This window comes from Ochotona curzoniae, unplaced genomic scaffold (genome assembly GCF_017591425.1).
Source record: "Ochotona curzoniae isolate NIBS_2020 unplaced genomic scaffold, NIBS_Ocur_1.0 scaffold_4683, whole genome shotgun sequence".
Lineage (NCBI taxonomy): Eukaryota > Metazoa > Chordata > Mammalia > Lagomorpha > Ochotonidae > Ochotona > Ochotona curzoniae.
This window is the reverse complement of record NW_024467121.1, coordinates 33,790,427-33,808,901: the sequence shown is the minus strand read 5'-3', so window position 1 is coordinate 33,808,901 and position 18,475 is coordinate 33,790,427. Positions and strand designations below refer to the sequence as shown.

Genomic DNA, 18,475 nt, shown 5'->3' with positions numbered 1-18,475 from the left:
GAGGCGTCTGCTCCCGGGACTGAGGCGGCGCCTTCGCCTGCCGGCTGCCGCAGGAACGCGGGCTGCCGTGTAACCAGCGACACCCAGCAGGAGAGAAGAGCACGGCCGAGAGCAAGCCGAGCTAGAGCTGCTGCGCCACGCGCGTCGCGGGCCTGTGCGCGGAGGATCCGCGGGCGCCGCGGGGTCGCCGGGCGGTGCTGCAGGAGGAAGGTAAGGTCGCCCACCGCCCCTTTGGCCCACAAGCACTGCTCGGGAGGGCTGCTCCGGGGATCCCGGGACCACTCGGTTCCGGCCTTTGCAACAGCGCCCGCTTCATCTCCCACCTCCCGGCCGCGCCGGCCCGTAAGCCTCTCGGGCCCGTTCTCCGGGGTGACCCACCCCCGGTCCCTTGGCGCGGACCCCAGCCCCCCGCCGCCTCTCCCGGGCGCCCAGTCCGGAAACCCGGCCCTGGACCCGACCGCGGGGCACCGCCTCCCGTCGGGGCCGCTCCGCCCCCGCCTCTCCGCCCCCGTCCGCCCCGGCCGGGCGGGGCTCCGGGTTTAAATGTCGCGGCGGGCCGGGTCGGACCGGCCGAGGGGCGGGCCTCTGTGTCGAGTCCCGGGCCCCGTAGGAGGCGGCGGCGCGGTGCGGCGGACGCTCAGGCCAGCAGCAGCAGTACCACCACCACCACCATGTCCCCGGGAAGCGGGGTGAAGAGCGAGTACATGAAGCGCTACCAGGAGCCGCGCTGGGACGAGTACGGGCCGTGCTACCGGGAGCTGCTGCACTACCGCCTGGGCCGCCGGCTGCTGGAGCAGGCGCACGCGCCCTGGCTCTGGGACGACTGGGCTCCTGCCGGAGGCTCGGACGACTCGGCGTCGTCGGCCTCGTCGGGCGCAGGCCGCCCCGCGCCTCCCGCGCCCCGCTGCGCCCCGGCCTCGCCCCCGCCGCCCGCGCAGTCCGGGGCGCGGGAGGAGCCGGCGCGGCGCGCGCGCGAGGCCCCGGAGGAGCCGGGCGCGGAGGCCGGGTGCGCCGAGGCGGTGGAAGCGGAGGACGCGGCTGTGCCAGGTATGGGCTCCGGGGCAGGGCCTGCGAGAGGGTCTCTGGGTTGGCAGGGTGTGACTCCGCTCGGGCAGGCTGCTAAGGGGGTGAAGGTGGGAGTGGGAGGATTGTTGCGGAAGGCGACACCGCCGCCCTGGTTCGCTGTTCACCCCGCCCTCGCACCGGAGCGGCGCTGACCTCCATGGGTTTCTCAGCGCCCGTTTCCGATAAGCAGAACCCCTGCTTTCATCACTTTCTTGATGGTGACCCAGCGGGTGGAGAGCCACGCAGCTAAGCTTTCTGCCTTCTGAATGAGGCCGTTGTGCTCCGGATGAGCTGCCTGAGCTCACCACGCTGTCCCTGGAGAGGGTTGCGCGTCCGTGGACCTGGACTGGCGTCTGTGAACCTGCTCCTTCCCGCCACCACGGGCTCTCCGGTTTTTCTAAGCAGGTGCTCGAGAGACCGACAACTGACGCTTAGTGACAGCGGCTGCTTTCGGTATCGTTTTCCGTAAACATGTACCACCACGCTCAGACGTAGGACCCCCGTTTTTTGCTCCCTTCCCCTTTTTTGGTAGATGACGAAATGGAAGCCCAGGATAAATGATGGGTGACATCTTGTTTACCCTTTTTTTTGTAAGTCGGGCAGACCTGTTTAGGGTCTCTGAGATGCCGTGGAGGAAGCGAAGTTTCGCTTGTGAGTCGGTTTGCTGTACTCTCGCTTATGCCATATTGGGTTATTCGCAGCTCAGCTGTGGCGGAGCTGTCTCCCCATCACCGCGGAACTTGTGAATTCCCACTGGTGCCTGATGGCGTAAATCAGCATTGCTGGAGATTTGGATAACAGAAGGTGGAGGGGTGGGGAGTTGGGCCTTCCAGAGTATTCCATGGGCACGAAGCTATGGGCTAAATTATGAGATCCTCTTGAGCAGAAGGCACAGGCTGTATTCCTCCTCTTTCCCTTCGTTGTTTATTAAGGAGTCCCCAGACGGCTTTCAGGCAGTGTTTCAGCAAAGTAACAGAGCAGGATCTTCCACCCTCTGGCTCACTCCCCAGATACCCTCCAACTGGCAAATCTGGGCCAGGCCAAAGCCAAGAAGCAGGAATTCCATGCAGGTCTTCACTGTTGGATGGTAGGAATCAGAGTGCGTAGGCTGTCGTCTGCCGCCTCCCTGGTGGCGTGAGGCTGGATGGGAAGTGGAGGCGAGACTTCATTCCCAGGTACTCCAAGATGGGATTCCCATGTCCCAGCCCTGGCTTAACCAGTCGCACCCAGACACCTGCTGTAGCTGCTTGCTCTCTGCTGACATTTGTGCTTTAGGCATGGGGGGGAAGAAGGGATGTTTTCTGCTGTCTGTGCTGACAGCTGCCAGGAGCTTTTGCTGGCCCCTTACTTATCCAAGTCCGTCTTGATTCTTGTGTTGGGCAAGGTGAAAGTAGGTGATTTCATCTACTAGGGTGATGACTACTCTTTTGCATTTGTTGTTCTCCTGAGGTATGCACGCTTAGTTACTGCAGAAAGCCAGAGCTCTCTTGCTGATCACTTTACATTGCTTGGACTTTTCCTTTAGTGTTTCTTTTTATATCTCTGAGTGACATGGCTTATATTGATTTTTTTTTCTGTCTTTCAGTCTTTTCCGTGATTTATTGACTGAGTTCCCTTTATTCTCCTTACCCGCTCTGCCAGCAGTGGCCAGCCCTAGCAGGTGGCAGCTAGGGCCTTGTGCCTATGGGGTGTTACTCAGAGCTGAGCTACATTGCTTCCCAGAAGTCCTTGGTCTTTCTTTCACAACGTAACCCACACTTCAGGTCCTCTATCGCTCTCATCATCCTTAGGCTGCCCTCCCGGGGCCTCTGACCTACTTCTTCCTGGCCTGCTTAGGATCTTGGAAGGGTACTTGGCCACTATCTCAGCGACTTCTGATTTTGAATTCTGTTGTGTGTTGTGTGGCTTTCTGGTCCTCCTGCTTGGTTTACCTTCTTCCCTCCGCCCCCTTAATGAGATGTGGGATTCTGGGTTGAAGGTCATTGTGTCAATCATCAGGAGTCCTTGGTGTTTTGGGTGTAACTTTTGAGCTTCCTGATTCTGGATCCTTGGTAGCTAATCTGAGAAAGCTTCCTCCTGATCAGCTTCCATTGCTCTGTGCTCTGGATTTTGGCCTGTTTATGTCTGCTGTACTGGGCCCTTGGTAGATCCCCACAATCAGACTTGTGTGCTTAATTCTGAGTTTTTCTGAATTATTTTCACAGAAATGAGAAATACTTTTTACCTGAAGCTTTCAATTGGATATTAGACTCCATGTACTTAACCTTTAATTTTCTACCCTGGGTACCCTTCCATTCCCATTTACATCCTTTTCCCTCTTTGTTATTCTCAATCGTATATTCTAAGTCTTCAATAGCATTTTTCATTTCTGGGATCCTGTTTATTACTTTTTAAAATTCAACAATTCTTGAATTGATGTCTGGGGCTGCCTTCACACTTTCCATTTTTATGCCTTTTTAAAACTAAGTATCTGTTTCTTGCTTCACACTTATAGTATCTTCTTCTGAGGATACTTCTGGAATGTTTCTCTGCTTGGTAAGAATGGTTTGTTTGTTTCTCTTTCCATCTCTGCTTTTGTTTCTTTTTGCTTGTAATTTTGTAGTTCACATTGGATACTGTGTTTTTTTTTTTTTTTTCCAAATGTTTAAGGATCTCTCAGCTTCTCTGTTTTATTTAAGGGATGGGCACTGAGCTGTGCTGCAAAGTTCCCTGCTTGTGTGTGCTTGGGGGTCTGAAGGTGGGAGTATTTGTGGAATTCTTTCCCTCCTATAACCAACTTGCTTTGAAGAATGATCTAGACTGTCTCCAGTTCCTTTCTACATAGTTACATTCCTTTTAAAATAAAGTTTTATTTTTAGCAATGTTTACATGTGCCTAAGTCTTGAAAATTTGCTTAAAACAGTAACAAAAAAATAGTACTCCTGCCTCTTTTCCTACCCCTGCCCTCCATTCCTTCCTGCTCCTCTCTGCATTCCTTTTGACAATGGCTGCCCTCTTCTCTCTTTACGTTTTAAATGTTATGAATTGACTTCCCTTTAGGAGAGATGGGGTTTAGCTCAAGGTGTTAGCTCTAACCTCCCTCCCAATCCGCCCCAGGCACACACTGACACCCATTTCTCCTCCCCTGTATCCTTATGATGTTAGCTACAAGAGCTTTGTGTAATTCTTATTCTCTGTGTATTTGCAGATGAGTCATGTAGCATATCCTAATGTTTTTCTCCATTATATTTTATGTTTTTCTTGAAGTTAATCATTGTTTTGCTATCACTCTTTTGCTTTCAAAAAGATTCTGTCACCAGTTCAGTCAAATTGAAAAGCTAGTTATATTTCAGACACATCAAATATTCTATGATTCACCTTTTTTCCCCTTGGAGACCTTGATCTTTCTATTCCAATCTAGACTTTATGATGCTCTGATGTGGCAGAGCTGCTAAACTGCACCTGGTCCTCACTGCTTGCCTGAGAAGGCATTTCTCTTATCCTGTCTCCTGCCTTTCACATTGCAACCTTTCTTTGGCCTATTCCTGCTGTTTGGTGCCGCATATATTTTGTAGGCACTGCAGAATAGTGTACCAAAAGCAGAAATTTTGTGACATTGCATATCTGAAGATGCCTGTTAGATACAAAGCCATGCCTGTTAGATACAAAGCCTAAGTTGATATTTTGGGAATCTGGAGAATTCTGAATGAGAAGACCCAGACTTGGAATGTGTTTTATTGCACTGAATTTTTAGCTTTCGGTTTTGCTGTTGAGAAGCAGCAGGTAACAGGTTGACTTATATACCTGATCCCATGTGATTTTTTAAAATTTATTTTACTTTTATTTGGAAGGCAGAGTTACAGAGAGAAAGAGAGATGGAGAGCAAGAAATCTTCAATCCAATGGTATACTCCCCAGGTGGCTGCAAGGGCTGGCACTGAGCCAGTCTAGCCAGCTTTCTCTATTTCCCATGTGGGTGCAGGCGCACAAGCACTTGAGACATCCTTTGCTACTTTCCCAGGCCATAAGCATGGAGCTGGACCAGAAGTAGAGCAGCGGGACTTGAACTGGCACACATATGAGATGTCTGGTGGCCAAAGGTAGAAGCTTAGCCTACTGTGCCATGGCTTCCCTTACTCCCCTGCCTAATGAGTTTTTTTTTTTTTTTTTTTTTTTATTTTTTTTTTTTTCATTGGAAAGGCGGATGTACAGAGAGAGGAGAGAGAGAGAGAGGAAGATCTTCCGTCCGATGATTCACTCCCCAAGTGAGCGCAACGGGCCGATACTATGCCGATCCGAAGCCAGGAGCCTCTTCCGGGTCTCCCGCACGGGTGCAGGTTCCCAAAGCTTTGGGCCGTCCTCCACTGCTTTCCCAGGCCACAAGCAGGGAGCTGGAAGGGAAGCGGGGCTGCCGGGATTAGAACCGGCGCCCATATGGGATCCCGGGGTTGCAAGGCGAGGACTTAACCACTTGCGCCACCGCGCCGGGCCCATGCCTAATGAGTTTTAAAAAACCTTTTATATTCTTTTTATCCATTTGTCCTAAAATTCAGTGCTGTGCCTGTGTGTTGCTATGCATTTATTCTGGGCCCTGTGTAATGGTTTAATGGATAAATCTCGCAAATGCTGGGATCCTGTATGGACGCTGGCTTATGTCTTGACTATTGCACTTCCCATTGGCTCCCTGCTTGAGGACTGGGAAAGCAGCAGAGGATGGTCCAGGTCCTTGGGGACCCTGAACCCATGTGGGAGACCGAAAGAAGCCCCTCGTTTCTGGCTTTGGATCAGCTCAGCTCTGGCCATTATGGCCATTTGGAGAGTGAACCAGCAGATGGAAGGTGTTTCTCTGTCTCTCCTTTTGTCTGTAAAAAATCCGATCTGTCCTTTCAATAAAAATAAATAAGTATTAGGGAAAAAAAGGTGTCATTTGAGGTATTTAAAAAAAATTGAAACTTCTTCCTGTTTAGTGATATTTCCTAATACTGTGAAAAAGTATTTTCCTCTGCTCAATTTGCTTTATTTTTGCCTTTTGTATGTATTCTTAGCTATGTGGTATTCTTTCAAGATCAAAACTCTAAATTCTATTTCTAGTTTAGCTTTCTAATTTTATCTTCCAAACTTTCTGCTGAATTTTAAAATTCTGCCACCCTAGTTTAAGTTTTCAAAGGATCTTTTTATTTTGAGTCCTCAGTGTTCTTTAATTCCTATGTTAAAGCATTTTTATTTGCTTATTTATTTGAAAAGTGTATTCAGAGGGAGGGAGAGAGAGAGGGAAAGGGGGAGAGAGAGAATGCGTGTAAGCAAGCATGCAAGCTGTCTGTTGGTTGAAGTGCCAGTAACAGCTGGAGCCAGGCCCTCTGTCCAGGTCTCCCATTTGGATGGCAGGGACCCAGCTGTTGGAGTCCTCACTTTTGCCTCCAAGGGCAGGCTTTAGCAGCAATCCAGACCTGAGAGCGGAGCTGGCTCTCCAGGCTGGGTATGGTGATAGGAGAAGTGGGCATCCCAAGCTTTGTACTAGCCATGTCAGATGCTCAGTTTTAATACCATTCTAGCTTTTTTTAAAAACTCAGAACAAAAACCAAACCAACAAAATGTCCACCAGTATCCCTGGAGAACTGAATGAGTTCTCTGCCCTTTTACTGTGTGTGTTTTGGACTCCTGCTTGTAATGGGTGTGCTCATGTGTGTGCCTCTGCCCTACCTGCCCAAGCATGACTCAGAGAGAGGCCTACAGCGTACCGGGGCTGTGTGTGTTGACTGTACTTGGCTGAAGATCCAGCTGTTTCTCTGGGTGACCCCAACCATTGCTCTGTGCCTGTTTCTCTGTGTGAGCTCTTCTGTAGATGGTGTGCCTCTGGTCTTTTGCCTCGTGGATCCAAGGCTGCATGCTGGCATCCTGGGAGTAGAAATGGGGAAAAACATGAGATGGAGCTCATTCTTTACTACGAGGCCTTTCACAAAGTCTTATTTTGAAGGTGTCATTCCCGTCTTCTCAAAACTGATTTCCCGAGGCCTGCCCCTTCTCCAGCTCCCTCTTGAGACAGGAACCTTGTGCTTTTGGGATGGGAAAGGACTGACTCCCACGGGATGGATTAGTGGAAGGAACATACAAGATGTAATGGTTAGTACATTGCAAAATTACCCTGAAGACTAGGAACTCAGCAGTACAGCACTGTGGCTTCTGAGGCCCACATGTTGGTTCCAGGGAGTGAGGATGCTTGGTCTACTCCTTGGTCTCTGTGGCTTTTGTGGGGAAGGTCTTGGGGGTGGCTTTAGCTGGGACCTTGCAGGCATGAGCTACCAATGCACCTGGCTGGCCTTGTGACATGTTAGCTGCGTTCCAGGGACAGTGTGCAGACACATACCAGGCAGGTGCTGGGATGCCCTTTCTGCCCCATTTGGGGAGCCCCATGGCATCGCTCTTACCCTACTCCTCCCGAGATAGCTGCCAGGAGTTACAAGGGTCTGCCCAGGTTTGAGGCACAATGGCTTGACCCCTGTTCTCAGTGTAATTTGTGTGTGGACTGGGGTGCTGGTTGGTGCTGGATGTTCAGCTTTGGAGGATCTGGCCAGAGACTAGGCACTTGAACCATCCTCCCCATTTTTCCAGATGTGTTAGCAGGGAGCTGGGCTGCCTACAAGTGGGGCAGCTGAGATTCCTGTTGAATGCCAGCATCACCAGAAATGGATTCCCCTGCCTCCATTTTCACTTGTTATGTCTTTGTCTTGATCTAATTTTCAAGAGGTTTGTGAATTTGTTTAGTCCTCCCTCTACAAATTCTTGACCCTCTGGATTCATTTTATTGTATGTTTTGTCGGCCCCCTTGCCTCCACTTAGTGCCTGAGCCTAGCTTCCAGGTGTGAGTCTGTGACTCCTCTTGGTACAGATTTTGTTGTAGTAGTTGGTGCTGTTAGCTGCTCTTTCCTTCGCTCAGACTCCTTCCTCATGTCTCTTTCTCCTACTCTTTCTAGTTTTCCACCCTGTGTCCCCTCTCACATTCTCCTTTCTTGGGCTGCCCATTGAATAATAGTGTTTCCTGAAGCCTGACTGCCCGTTTCTTCTGGCTGTGCTTCCTTGGAGTATTTTGATGCACATCGGCAAGCTCTGCTTCTGCTCGCTCTCACAACCTGCATCTCCGGTGTAGTCTCTGAGCTGCAGGCTGAGAGGCCGACAGCCTGCCTGCTTGGTTGCTGGAGGAGTGTCTCAGGCTCCGGGTGTCATGTTCCCTTTACTCTCTGCATGGGCCTGTGTCAGAGGCAGTGTGATGGTCCCCTTCACGTGGCCGTGGGAGCCAATGTACTCTTGTCCCTTCATGCCACCTGGTGTCTGTCCCTCCAAGGGTCTTCCGTGAGAAGCCTCCTCAACATCTGTTCCCATTGGTCTGATCAGGATGTGAGGTGGGTCCCCTTCTGATCCCCATTTGTGTCTACACCTTTCCCAGTACTGTTTTACTCCCTTGGCCTGTTGATCATTTTGTTTTTGTACCTGGCTTTTCTGCCCCACTCTGATCTCACCCTTCCTTCACCTTTTGGAACTAGAGGATTTGTTCCTAAAATTAGGACCACACTATCATTTTTTTTTTTTTTTAGCTTAAAATCCTTCAGTTAGTGCCTGGCACAATAGTCTGGTGGCTAAAATCCTTACCTTGCATGCTTTGGGATCCCATATGTGTGCCAGTTCATGTCCTGGCTGTTCCACTTCCCATCCAGCTCCCTACTTGTGGCCTGGGAAAGCAGTTGAGGGTGGCCCAAAGCCTTGGGACCCTGGACACATGAGATCTTTCTCTCTGTTTCTCCTTCTCTCTGTAAATCTGACTTTCCAAAAAAAAAAAAAAAAGTTAAAGAACTTGAAAATCCTCCAATAATTTGTCATCATTTTCAGATAAACTCCCATGCATTTGGCACACAAGCCTTTATTTTCCCCATACACTGCTTTGTCCCACCACCTGCATGTAGCTGCCATTCTAAACTATTTATAAAATTTTATGTGAAACCCAGAGCTACAAGAGAGTGGTGGGGTGCGGAAGTGAGTGCACAGGGGGAGAGAGAGATCTTACATCTGCTGGTTCTCTCCCCAATTGGCTATGACTCCATCTGAGTCTCCTACATGGATGGTGAGGAACCAAGTGCTCAGACCATCCTCTGCTGCTTTCCTAGGCACCTCATCAGAGAGGAGGATTAGAAGGAGTACCTAGGACTTGAAAAAGTCACTCATATGGGATGCTGGTGATGCAGGGTGCAGCTTAGCTTGCTTGCTTTTAGCTTTCCTGCCCCATGTAGGAGTTCGCCCTACCTTAAAGGGAATGCGGAGATGGGCAAGGGAGGAGTCACAACTAAAAGCAGTGTGGGTGGGCACTGGATGCAGCAATGAGGATGCTGTGTGGGGCAGGATATGGATCCTGTGTCTAAGTCTTTGGAGTTGAGTCCTTGCTCTGCCTGCATTTCTGACTTCTTGATAATGCACTCTGGGAGGCAGAAGGGGATGGAACAGGTATGTGGATCCTTGACACCCAGGAGGAAAATCTGGATGAGTTCCAGCTCCTGGATTTGACCTTGGCCCCACCGTGGCCGCTGGGGGTTATTGGGAAATTGATGGAAGAGCTTTCTTTCTATTTCTGCCTCTAAAACTAATTAAAAAAATTTTTTTTTCTTACCAAATAGTTGGGGCAATAGTTTGAGGTTTTGCATTGCAGTCTACAGTCATCACATCCAGCTTAATTCTTTAGTGTGCAGAGAGAGGGAGGAGGAGCCTTAGGGCCTAAACTCTGCATACTTAGTTGCACAAGGGCTGCTATTCCAGAATAGGAAACACAGACTCATAAAAGGTTTATGTAAAAGAACAAAATGTTACTAAAAAAAAAAAAAGATTTGATAAAAACAAAATAATGAATGACAAAGTCTGGAAAGGTAGTTAAGAGAGATACTTCTGCAAAGTGTTTGACTAGGTCCTTCTAAGTGAGATACTCACTTCAGGCAGCCACGTGGTTGAGCAGCTTCTTCCCAGTTCCACAGGCAGAGTTTTCGATCTCTTTCTCCCAGGCATTTCCTCTGCCGAGAACCCTTATCTCTAGCTTGGACCTGTAGAACTGCATTCAGGGGGGTAACCTCGGAAGCCATCCTGGATTGTGACAGAGGGCTTCTCAAATTACGGTGGCCACTCAGCTCTTGCAAGGAGGAGGATCATAAGGAATATTTCCCCAACCAAGGAATTCCAATTGAGTAACTTGAAAACCTGCCTTCTGCAACTGCTGGGTGGGGACCGGTCCCAATCCTTCCCTGAAACAGCGCATGAAGATAATCGGATTTATGGTGGTGGTCTCTGAGAAAGCCATGAAGCCATGGTGCTTTCTGCCTTTTAGCATTTCACTGAATACTAAATCTCAAGATGACACAGCAGCTGCCTTTGAATAGGCGTGGTTCAGTCTAGGTGTGTTCCTTGTTGACTTCAAAGAAGAATGAATGGTTTGAAAATTATATGTTAACTTGTTTCTATTTCTGCTTTAAGTGAAACTTGAGTCCAGAGGTATGTGAAAATGTTACTGACTCAAAGAAGCATTATGATTGTTCTGCTGAAGTATTTGAAGTGATTACGTGTAAATCTGATTTTAAAGTATTTGCATCATTTTCTTTTTCAAAAGCCTTGCCAGCGAAAGACGTAGAAGAAAAACCTGAACAGCAAACCAAAACGAAAGAAACTGACAAGTTACCCACCAGTGTCGTACCCCGACAACAACCAAGTGCCTTATTTGCTAGAGGAAATAGGAAAGCTGCCAAAAGTCCCCAAAGATCAAGTAAAATAAAAGAGAATAGGCACCCATTTGCTCTCTATGGCTGGGGAGAAAAACAGATGGATACAGGAAGCCAGAAGACTCACAATGTCTGTGCCTCCGCTCCTGTGCATGAGGTGTGCCCTGGGCTGCTGCGTTTCTACCTGAGATTGGGGCTGTGCATCTGGCAGTGAGAGACATCCCACAGCCACTGGGATGCCATGGGCCCAGAGGGATCTCAAGGGATGCTGCAGTGTACAGGGAAGCCCCATACTGACTGACCAATGGGGATTCTGGATGGTGTTTGCATAGAGAGCAGCAGGCTGCCTTGCTAGGAGTTAGATGGTACCCAGAAAGCTCTATGACACTGAGCCAGAAGGTGTAAAGGATGGAGTTAGGGTTCTCAGAGGAGCACAGATGGTCCTGGGAAGCTGTCCGTCTGGATTTGCCACTGGCCTCTTGAGAGGGTTCAGTTTCTTTGTCTTGGACAACATGTTGTTTTCCTGACTCCTTTGTTCTTGGTTTGATTGTTGATAGCTGCACATCTGCCATAGGGCACCTTTTTGCTCTTCCAATTAAATTCAGATTGCCATCATTCCCATTTGTTTGTAACCAATGCATTTTAGTCCCAGGAGCTCCTCTGACTTAGCCATGGTTTTCCACCCAGTGTCAAGTCCTGAAAATATTTGAGACAAGAAGACCCTCACGTCTTGTAATAAAAAAACAGTGGTCTCTGTTAACATTAATACTGTTATTATAGCCCAAAGCCACAGATACATTAAAAGATGTATAAACTGCAAGTTATATGAATTCTATTTAAATACTGTAATCAGAGTTTGAACAGACTTCTGAACCCTGGCAGATGGTGTTATCTGGAGTGATATTTGAAACAACAGATCTGTTGCTTAACCAAAGATTTCCGACAAGTGCATGGGATTAATTTTAATATGATTTACACTGGAAGGAATAGAATGGGGAAGTGCCATGACACTTGTTTTTAGTATACTGCTTTAGAGATTCTTTAATGAAATATGTACCCATGCTTAATGCCAAGCAGCTCTCACAGTTTTCCAGTGTCATTTCTAGAAGCACACACAAATCAGTTGCTTGCCATTTCTGTCTGAAGTTGAAAGTTCTGTTGCTTAGTTTCTTGAACTAAGAACTAAGATAATGGGTAAGCCATAGCATCACGTGGAAGGAAGTCTTTACATGCAGGCAAACTACGCAAGCGACAGCTTGATGCTGTTTTGGGTGACGGGATGGGGGTGGTCGTGATTGTCAGTACAGATGCTGTTGAGAGCACAAGAGCCACGTGAGTGATTAGACTTTTGCTTTTGAACTTCTCTTAGATTCATGAGTCAGCATTACGAGCCAAGAACAGAAGACAGGTGGAAAAACGGAGACTGGTTGCTCAGAGGCAGCGTGCTCACTCTGTGGATGTGGAGAAGAACTGCAAGGTGAAGCCCGCCTCCTCGGAGAACCCGTGGATGACAGAGTACATGAGGTGCTATTCTGCAAGAGCTTAAAGGACAGTAGCCTGGACAGCTTCTCACAGAAAAGTGTAAATGACACAAAAGAAAAACCATCAAATGAAACTGGACATAGGTTTTAAGAAACCACCTGATTATGCAAGGTTTTTCTTAGGGAATTTCCAAAAGATTGTTTATTTTGATGACTACTGGTCACCTACCTCAGCAGTAGGACAGACAGTTGAAGCCATAGACACTTGATTATTTATGAAGATGATTCCCTAAATCTTTGGTATTCTTACAAGGGTTTTAAGGCATCTTAAATCTTTTAAGATTGACACCAAATGCCTTTAAATGGCTATAGATGCTTACCACTCAGTATTCTTTTCCTAGTGGAGCCCATTTTCATTCCTGTCCTGAATAACTTTTCATATTCCATAGCTGGTACATTCTTTCCACACTGTAGCCTAAGACTTATTTTCCTTTTTGTGGAGTTCTTTTTGTGAAAGAATATCAAGTCAGGCATGTTCGACACCATTCTTGATCCCATTTATGATGCAGCTAGGACTTCCTGAAAAATTAGATGTCACTTATCTGTATTTCAGTTCAGCATCACCTTCATGTACATTGTTACATTTAAGAACTGCCTGGGCTAGATGGGGGGCGGGGGGGAGGTCACCCTTTCCCTTGAAATTGTCTTCTAGGCACTTATTATTTAATAGCTCTATAGTTCAGATACATTCCAGTAATTGAAGTGCCAGTACAGTATGTGTTGAGAATAGTAATGAATTCAAGACTTACATTTTTTTAAATTATTATTTTTTTCAGAATATATAGTATGCAATCAGTCACTTGACAGATTGGCATTTTGTTGTGTGCCCCTGTGGACTTTTGCCCCTTCTAGAATAGCTGGCAATGACATTTAGAATTTACCATCTGAAATTACATTCAGCAAATTCTGATTGTTTAGTCCACTGGGAATGAGGGATAGATACTGATACCCAGTAGGCATTGCCCTCCACTCCCCCATCCCCGTTGTCCTCTACAGACTTAGCTGCAAAGGCTGGATGAAGTGTAAAATTCAGACTTCAGGTTGGATTCCTGCTCAGTAGCTCCTCTGCTCACTTGGATGTCACAGAACAGTGGGACGTGTATAATTACAACTGTATTTCAATTGTACTATTTCCCTTGAGCATGTTTGCTTTTGGTGGGTAGAAGAGTGGATTTATAAAAAACAACAAAATCCACAGGTTTCCTTCAAATGGGTCAAGTCTTATCTAACCTGAGAAAGATGAGTAGTAAGTTATAACAGAAGGGCCCCTTGGCTGTGCTAGCCTAGCACCTGAGGGAGGAGCACAGGTGAGACATGAGGCTGGGCACTGCCCTGATATTGTTACTCTAGGTCTTTGAAGTATGAGATTCAACTTTTACAACAAAAAAAATGGGTTTTGTTTCACATAAAATTGTCACACAATGTCATTTGATAGCTCTAAAGCTTTGAAAACTTACACTGAAGAGCAGTAATTTTAAAAAACAGTTTGAATAAGCGCATAATTTTGAGGTAAGTGATTTTACTGACAGTGCTTTCCCAATCATTGAGCTGTGTATTTAATGAGAGGGGAATTCAACAAGTTGTCCAAAACAACTTTGTTGATAATTCTGGTGAGTCTGGGTGTTATCTGTTGTTACAGTCTTTAAATTGCAGGTACCTGAGGGTCACATTAGTGTGGCAATTGTGATGGTAGAGCTGACTGTAAATTGCAGGTTTGGTTCTGGCCGTTCATTGTAAGGGTCTGTGTTGCATCTGACAGTCTAAGGAGGGATGGCCGTGGGGAGCAGCCAAGGCCCCACACTGAGGGATGACTGCCTTAGAGACTTACTTCCTCCAGACCAGGAATAAGCCACAACTCCTTTGTTCAGGAAACAGACTTTATTTCATGTGCTTACCATTGAAAACTTCAGACACAGATTAAAAACTTAGAAGGCAATAATGGCCATTTTTTTCCACCTTTCTTTTAAAAAAACATGACAAATGAATGAGTTTAAAGGCACATGGAAGGTCGGAATCAGTGTGAACTTACTGTGACCGCCAGCCTGATGTCCCAGCCCTTAGTTAGGATTTCTTTTCCAAAGTGTGACAATTGCCTTTGCCAAATTGTTTAGATTTCAACCATTTGATGGTTCTGCTCTTCCACCCCTCTCCTTCTAAGGACTAGTATGGTAATAACCATCTTTCTAAATCTTGGGACAACTTGAAAGACAGTGATGGTTTAAAATTACTCTTTGTGTTTAAAAAAAAAAAAAAAACTGGAACTGAGAATCCAGTGACACTTAAACGCTACAGAAATCTGTAAGAAAAAAAAAATTCTGGTTTTAAGTTTTTAGTCAAAACCATTTGCCATGAACAGGCCTTCTGCAGTTCCTTTTATTTCACATTAGAGGCAGAAATGGAAGATTAAAATAGTTTCTAGCTCCCTTCTGGACCAAAGTGAATGACAAATAAGAAAGAATCTATTTTGTTATATGTTTTTTAGGAGGTGTTAGTATACTTGGCACTTGTAGTTACATATATGTTCTCCTCCCCCCATGGAACTTCCATGCATATTTTAATACATAGATGTATGTTAAAATACTAAAATATGTGCTCACAATGTAGTAGGCACATATTTATGGCATTTCGAATGTACTGTTGTTGTCATGAAATTCCATCCAGGATCGGTCACTGAGGTAATCTGAAAGGTATGCTTGCTTAGGTCACCAACAAAATTGCGAGAAAAAAGCAAGGAAAGATGTTGAGTTACTGGAAGTCTTCATTTCCGAAAATGCATTTTGTCTAACTGTGTCTTAAGAAAATCTTTATGGCCTTTCCTAATCCCTTTAAAATGATTATTCTGTACCGGGCATAAGCTTTGTGAATGGACTGTTAGAGTACTTGAAACTTAAAATGTTCAGAAGCATTACTAGCAAATAGAGAGGACAAATATACTCTAAGTAAAGTAAAAATAATTTTCTTATTGACTGCTTTAGTAAAAGAAAAAAAAATAGCTTAATGGATAGTTGTACATTTAACTGGACTAGATAAATGGTGCTAATATTTATACAGATTGATTCTATAGTTGGTTTGGTATCAGATAACTGCTAGTGCCTGACCCTTAAATGTCTTTATTATAATAGTCTTTGGTCAGTTACGTAATAGTTTTAAAAAAGTGACCCTAAAAATATGACCAGGTCATTTACGAATGTTTGAATTTGAAGTGGATTTCTTTTACAACAGAATGAATACAGAGTCATTCAGTGCAGCTATAGTTAGTGTACCAAACCCTAGGCCCTAAGAAACCATGTCTGGATTTTTGTCCCACATTCCTCCCTGGATGTCACTTAGTGTGAGATGGAAAAAACATCGCTGATCCTACTGATAGTTATTTCCACTTTCAAATTCTGGAATCTGAACGAACACAGTAGAGGCCTCCTCTGAATTCCTTTTGTGGTAACAGAACTAGTTAGGTGAGGTTTCCCCAGGTAATTTTTGTTTTGAGCACTATGTTCACTTTACAGTTCTCAAAGAATGAAGGCTGGGCACTAGCTGATCACGGAGCTCAGGCAATGGGAATTTGGGGGTTGTGTTTTCTAAGAACTATGTATTGTTTTTAGCTTATATTTAATATTGCACTTACTTGGAACTGTGTAAATAAAGTTAATATTAAAGGCCAAGACTTCTGTTTTGCGAGAAATAATTCTGATTAGTGTAAACAGACTAAGAGAGTATGAATGATACAGACTCTTAAATGGGTTTTTCATTATATGTTTAACATGTACAGGAAGAGTTGAGTTCTGTGTATGTACTTTGAGTTGAAATATATTTTCTCTATTATTAATAGAAATAATTTTCTATTATACTTTCTTATTGTTTTGAAGGTTATACAGGTAATAGTGTATGGTGAACAAATTCAACAGTAAGTATAAAGAAAAACTTCCCCTCAACACTGTCTCAACAAAATAATCTTGGCCAAAACCAGTGTTATATTTTGCATGTAAAGTTTCAGGCTTCTCCTAAGCACTTATCTGTGGAGATAAATTTTTTTGCATAAAGATGAGATTGTATTATACACATAATTTTTTTTGTATAAAGATGAGTTTGTGCTATACACATAGTTTTTTCACCTAATATCTTAATGTAAGATGAAACGTCTGCTCTTTTATCCTCATTCAACACAACTACAAGAGCTAGACAGAACACTGAACAGCTGTTTGAGGACTCTGAAAAGTGAATAATAGTGCATATAATGGGAACAGTAGAATCCCAATACCATTGACAGGGCAGTGAGCTGGTCGCCGTGTCTGAACACAGCTCGCAGTGAACCAGAGGTGAGCACTGAAGGTGCAGTAGCAGGAAGCCCAGGGAGCAGGACAAAGGAACCGCTAGAGCTGCTTTGGGGTCGGGGAAAGGACTCTGTTTTCCCTATTTTTTCATGCAGAAGTGAACAGTTTCAGGCTGGAGGACCAAAAACAAGGGACCTCAAGAACTCCACTGTACCTGGATGAAAGTAGAAAAAAATGGGTTAGGAAAGTGATTCCACAAAAATTAAGTATGAATTTCTGGCTTTGAGATGTTGACATTATGGGATGGTTGACATGGTGGACAGCACAGTCACTGAAAACTGACTTTGGAACCAACAAACAGGAGACATATTCAAACTTACAGGCTGGGCCTGGAGTGATGGCTCAGTGGATAAATCCTCACCTTGCCAGCACTGGCCTCCCATATGGGTGCTGGTCTAGATCCCTGCTTGTGGTCTAGGAAAGGAGTTGAGGAAGGTCCAAGGCCTTGGGACCCAGCACCCACATGGGAGACCCAGAAGAAGCTCCTGGCTGCTGGCTTTGGATTGGCTCAGCTCTGGCTGTTGCTGGTCACCTGGGGAGTGAATCAGCAGATGGAAGATCTTTCTGTGTGTCCTCCATAAATCTCATTTGCTTTTTCAGTAAAAATAAATGTAACTCTTAAAAAAAAAAAAGAAACTTACAGGCTGAATTTAGCTCATCAATTGCCTGACGAAGCAAACAAACAAAATCAACATTTGTCCACAGGACAAAGCCTGCATCTCATTCACCATGTTTAGCATATAAAACTGAAACTTTTCCAGTGTGAAGAACCATGAAAATAATACGGAAAAAGACAATAGATGCCATTAAGATGTGAAAGTAAATATTAAATAGTTCAAAACAATCACAATGTCTTAATACATTAAAGGGAGACATAAAGAACCAAATGAAAGTATTGGAACTAAGAAATGCTGTAACTGAAAATCGCACCAAAGGGGCTGAATGGTAGGATGGAGATGACCAAAGAAAGATAGAAAACGTCCAGACTGAACACCAGAGCAAACAGTTGCATAACACCTCAGGGACAACAGATGGTCTCACAGTGATGCCACAGGAAACAAAATGGGTAAGACGGTGAAGTGCATTGAAGTCCTCTCCCATCCTGGTCTCCCACATGGGTGGCAGGGTCCCAGGTACTTGCCTCATTACCCACTGCCTTTCCAGGTACATTAGCAGGGAGCTGGATCAGATGCGCAGCAGCCGGATCTGAACTATGGCTCCAATGGTGAAATTTCTTGTGAAGGAAGTGGCTCCTTAAAGTGTTGAAATAGCTGTCAACTAAGAGCTGTACGCTCGGTGAAATCTCCGAGAATGAAGGTGAAATAAAGACATTTTCTCATGAAGGAGAACTAAGACACTTGACAGACCTTTCCTAAAGCAGTTGTTAAAGGAAGTTGTTCTGTTAGAATAGAAACTTGAAACGGGAATGACAAGCAACAGAAATTCTAAGTATTTGTTCTCTCAAGTTCTTTTAAGACATCTGGGTGGTTGGAAACCAACAAGAGATAACCCTGTGATAGGAGGTTTTCAATGAATAGAAGTGTAATTGTTTGACAGCTGTCCTAGAAAAAGGGGCCAGTCAACGGACTTGATAGAGGTAAGGGTTCTAATTTCCAGTTCAAGGTATAAATTGTTCCAAGTAGACTTTATATAAGAGATACAGTCAAAACCAGAATATTAAATTCAACCCCAAAGAAAGCAGGAAATAACAATCAGAACACACACACAAAAGGACAGAACCCCAAACATATTAAATATAAACAGTATTGATACATCAATTTAAAGACGGCATTAAATTTTTCTAATTTATTTTTCTA

General features: G+C 45.4%; 1 protein-coding gene across 1 annotated transcript; it reads left to right on the top strand.

The window, feature by feature from the left end:
* The first annotated feature begins 604 nt into the window (after positions 1-604).
* Positions 605-16,707, top strand: LOC121147997 (centriole, cilia and spindle associated protein). Its single transcript, XM_040967955.1, has 3 exons — positions 605-1,047; positions 10,681-10,946; positions 12,159-16,707. The coding sequence occupies exons 1-3, from the start codon at positions 672-674 to the stop codon at positions 12,333-12,335; spliced, it is 819 nt and encodes a 272-aa protein (XP_040823889.1). The 5' UTR covers positions 605-671; the 3' UTR covers positions 12,336-16,707.
* Positions 16,708-18,475: the final 1,768 nt, after the last annotated feature.

Excerpts from the sequence above, each read along its gene's own strand:
- LOC121147997 (XM_040967955.1), top strand. The coding sequence starts at position 672 with ATGTCCCCGGGAAGCGGGGTGAAGAGCGAGTACATGAAGCGCTACCAG. Across the intron at positions 1,048-10,680 it reads GGAGGACGCGGCTGTGCCAG|CCTTGCCAGCGAAAGACGTA; the intron begins GTATGGGCTCCG and ends CTTTTTCAAAAG. Across the intron at positions 10,947-12,158 it reads CCTCCGCTCCTGTGCATGAG|ATTCATGAGTCAGCATTACG; the intron begins GTGTGCCCTGGG and ends AACTTCTCTTAG.